Source organism: Silene latifolia, chromosome 9, assembly GCF_048544455.1.
Source record: "Silene latifolia isolate original U9 population chromosome 9, ASM4854445v1, whole genome shotgun sequence".
In the NCBI taxonomy this organism is placed as follows: Eukaryota; Viridiplantae; Streptophyta; class Magnoliopsida; order Caryophyllales; family Caryophyllaceae; genus Silene; species Silene latifolia.
The window spans coordinates 141,192,360-141,195,914 of record NC_133534.1 but is presented as its reverse complement, the minus strand read 5'-3'; the positions used below and the strand labels follow the sequence as shown (position 1 = coordinate 141,195,914).

Sequence of the window (3,555 nt, the reverse complement as noted above, 5' to 3'; positions counted from 1 at the left end):
CGGAGTTGTGAGAAGCTGTGTTAATTAGATTTCTATTTACTCGGATTGCGTTATTGGAATTTGCCGACAAGGTAGGAAACTACTCAATCTTATGCTATTTTATTATTGTTGTAAGACGGGTCATATGTTGAGTTGAATTGGTGATAAGATGAATTATGTCGTCTTAAGACGATCTTTATTATTGCCTTGCTGAGTTTAATTGCCGGATAATCTGTATCTTACCATGAATGTTACTATTGGCTATTGTTGGAGTTGGAAGATTTTATTTGTCATGAGATGAGATGAGTATTGTATAGGCCAGGCACGGGGATGTGGAAGGGCCGTGGACCTGAGGAGGGACTGTGTGTCCGGACTGTGTGTCCTTAAAACTGTGTGTCTTGGTGTGGACTGTGTGTCCAGGAGTATCCAGACTGTGTGTCTGAGGCGGGACTGTGTGTCCAAGAATATGACTGTGTGTCTAGAAGTGGCTGTGTGCCTTGTGGCAGTGTGCCGTGGGGTGAAGTGAACGAAATTATAGTGGTAGAATTTATTTGTGTATCAGTGATATTGCAGGTTGCTTTATTCTCATTCATTGTTTAGTTTCCTACTCAACCTCGTGGTTGACCGTGTATTCGTGAACACCTGTGATGAACCATAATGGAGAGCAGATTTGACAGGTACTAAAGATTAGCTGACTTGGGAGCTTATGGGAATGCGTGAGGACTTGACCAGTATACCTCGAAGTCTAGACCACATAGATTATTTAATCACTTTATTTATTAACGCTGTGAGTTGTATCATATTTTATATTAAGTTTAGTTGGTTAATTTGTAAAGAACATGAATCGCCAAGTTTTAATTTAAAGTACTTTGGTGAGTTGGACTTTGTTATTCACTACCTCGGGAAACCGAGATGGCAGCAGTCTAATTTATTTGGGAATGTCTTGCTAAAGGCTCCTGAATAAATGGGGGTGTTACACAAGCTCATCCGGAATGAACCCTTTAACCAAATAATTAGCTAGATCCGCGAACCATGGAGTTGTGATGCTTACTTCCATAAGACTATCCTTTGTTAGCCATTCATTGATTGGCCCACTTACATCTTGGACCCCATGATCTTCAACGGTTAATCGAGATAGGTGGTCGACCACAACTTTCTCGGTGCCTGCTTTGTCCTTGATTTCCAATTCAAACTCTTGAAGCAATAAGACCCACCTTAAGAGCCTTGGCTTGGCATCGTTCTTCACCATGAGTTGTCTCAAGCGGTGTGATCGGTGTAAACTACCACCTTAGATCCAACTAGATATTGCCAGAATTTCTCAATAGCATGAACAATGGCTAACATCTCCTTTTCCATTGTAGAATAATTTCATTGGGCTTGGTCAAGAGTTTTGCTAGTGTACTAAAGGACATGGTGCTTTTTGTCAACTACCTGGCCTAAAACCGCGCCCACCGCAAAATCCGATGCATCGCACATAAGTTCGAATGGTAGATTCCAATCCGGAGCTCTAATGATAGGAGCCGATACCAAAGCTTGGTTCAACCTAAGAAATGACTCAAGACAAAGTTCATTAAATTCAAATGGCACGTCCTTGAGTAGAAGTGAGGTCAATGGTTTTGCTATTTTTGAAAAGCCTTTGATAAACCGCCTATAAAAGCCGGCATGGCCAAGAAAACTTCTCACTCCCTTCACATTTTGAGGGGGTGACAAGTTCTATATAACCACTATTTTAGCTCCATCGACCTCAATGCCTCTCTTGGAAGTGATGTGACGGAGCACAATTCCTTCTTCCACCATGAAATGAAATTTTGCCCAATTTAAAGCCAAATTGTGCTCTTCACATCTTCTTAAAACATTAGTTAAATTCACAAGGCCATAGTCAAAGGAATCTCCATGGACACTAAAGTCATCCATAAAGACTTACATACTCTTCTCAAGGAAGTCCGAGAAAATGGCCATCATACACCTTTGAAAGGTGCCGGGTGCATTACACAACCCAAATGGCATTCTCCGGTACGCATACACTCCTATGGGGCACCTAAATGTTTTTTCTCTTGGTCCTCCGGATGGATTGGGATTTGGAAAAATCTGGAGTAGCCAACAAGAAAACAATAGTAAGCGTGCCCCGCAAGCCTTTCAAGCATTTGATCGATGAAGGGGATGGGGAAGTGGTCCTTAAGGGTGGCAACATTTAGTTTTTTATAATCAATGCACATCCGCCACCCGGTCACCGGACGAGTAGGCATGTGAGTCCCATCCTCTTGTTCCACCATAGTGACCCCACCCTTTTTTGGCACTACATGGACAGGACTCGCCCACTTACTATCCGTGATTTGATAAATAATCCCCGCTTCTAGCAATTTTAAAACCTCATTTTTCACCACTTCGGCCATTTTGGGGTTTATTCTCTTTAGACCTTCAACCTTAGGTTGAGTTCCTTCCTCTAAAATGATCGATGCATGCACAAGTTTGGACTTAATCCCTTGATATCATCAATGCTATAACCTCGTGAGCTTTCAAGACTTTCAAAAGTTTTTGTTCTTGAGCCTCACTAAGGTTGGCATTGATTATCACGGGATAAGACTCTCCCTCACCAAGAAAGGCATACTTGAGTGAGGGAGGTAAAGGATTAAGTTGTACCTTTGGAGGGAGTAGTCCCTCTACTTTCTTCATGAGTTCATCATCTACCACATGATCTTCTTTCATAGCTTCATCATGGAGGGAGATTTGAAAAGCTTCCTCTCTTTCCGATTCTTCTTTAGCCACTTCTTCAACAACGTGGTCAATATCTTCAATGATGATTATTCGGGCTAACTTGGGACCTTTCACAAGCTTAGGAAGGTTAAATTCAACAATGTCATCCAATATCCTAAAGGTTAGCCGCCCATCGCTCGCATCTATCAAGACTCCTCCGGTAGCCAAGAAGGGCCTACCAAGGATGATGGGGGTGTGGCTATCCTCAGGGATATCGAGGACGACAAAGTCGGTGGGAATTAAGTACTTTCCAACTTTGACAAGTACATCCTCAAGCATCCCCAAGGGGCGTTTGATGGATCTATCCGCCAATTGAAGGGTCATGTTTGTTGGGATAAGATCATAAATGCCAACTTTCTTTGCAACTTTTAAGGGGAGAACACTCACACTTGCCCCTAGGTCACATAGAGCTCTAGTGATCGGGACACCTCCAACTACACATGGGATGGAGAAGCTTCCCGGATCACCACACTTACTTGGCATTTTATTTAAGAGTATGGCACTACATGCCTCCTCCATGGCCTATATTTTGGTGGTCATCCAAGGCTCTCTTTCCCGTTATGATTTCTTTTAAAAATTTTGTGTATGTGGGTATGTTCAAAATCACTTCGGTAAACGGTAGTGTGACTTCAAGTTTCCCGAACATTTGACAAAACTTGGCGTATTTGAAGTTCTCCTTACTCTTTAGAGCTCTAGTGGGGTAGGGGATGTTTGTGGCAATTTGAGAATCGGAGAATACCTTTGGAGGATTTGATTTCCTTGTTACCTTTGTGGAGGGTTATAAGAGAACTTCTTCGGTAGCCTCTTCACCCACCTCCTCCT

At 42.5% G+C, this 3,555-nt stretch overlaps 1 protein-coding gene across 1 annotated transcript; it reads right to left on the bottom strand.

Annotated features, from left to right (window-relative positions):
- Nucleotides 1-2,454: 2,454 nt before the first annotated feature.
- LOC141601674 (uncharacterized) lies at nucleotides 2,455-3,216 on the bottom strand. The gene has a single exon (XM_074421968.1). The coding sequence runs from the start codon at nucleotides 3,214-3,216 to the stop codon at nucleotides 2,455-2,457; it is 762 nt and encodes a 253-aa protein (XP_074278069.1).
- Nucleotides 3,217-3,555: the final 339 nt, after the last annotated feature.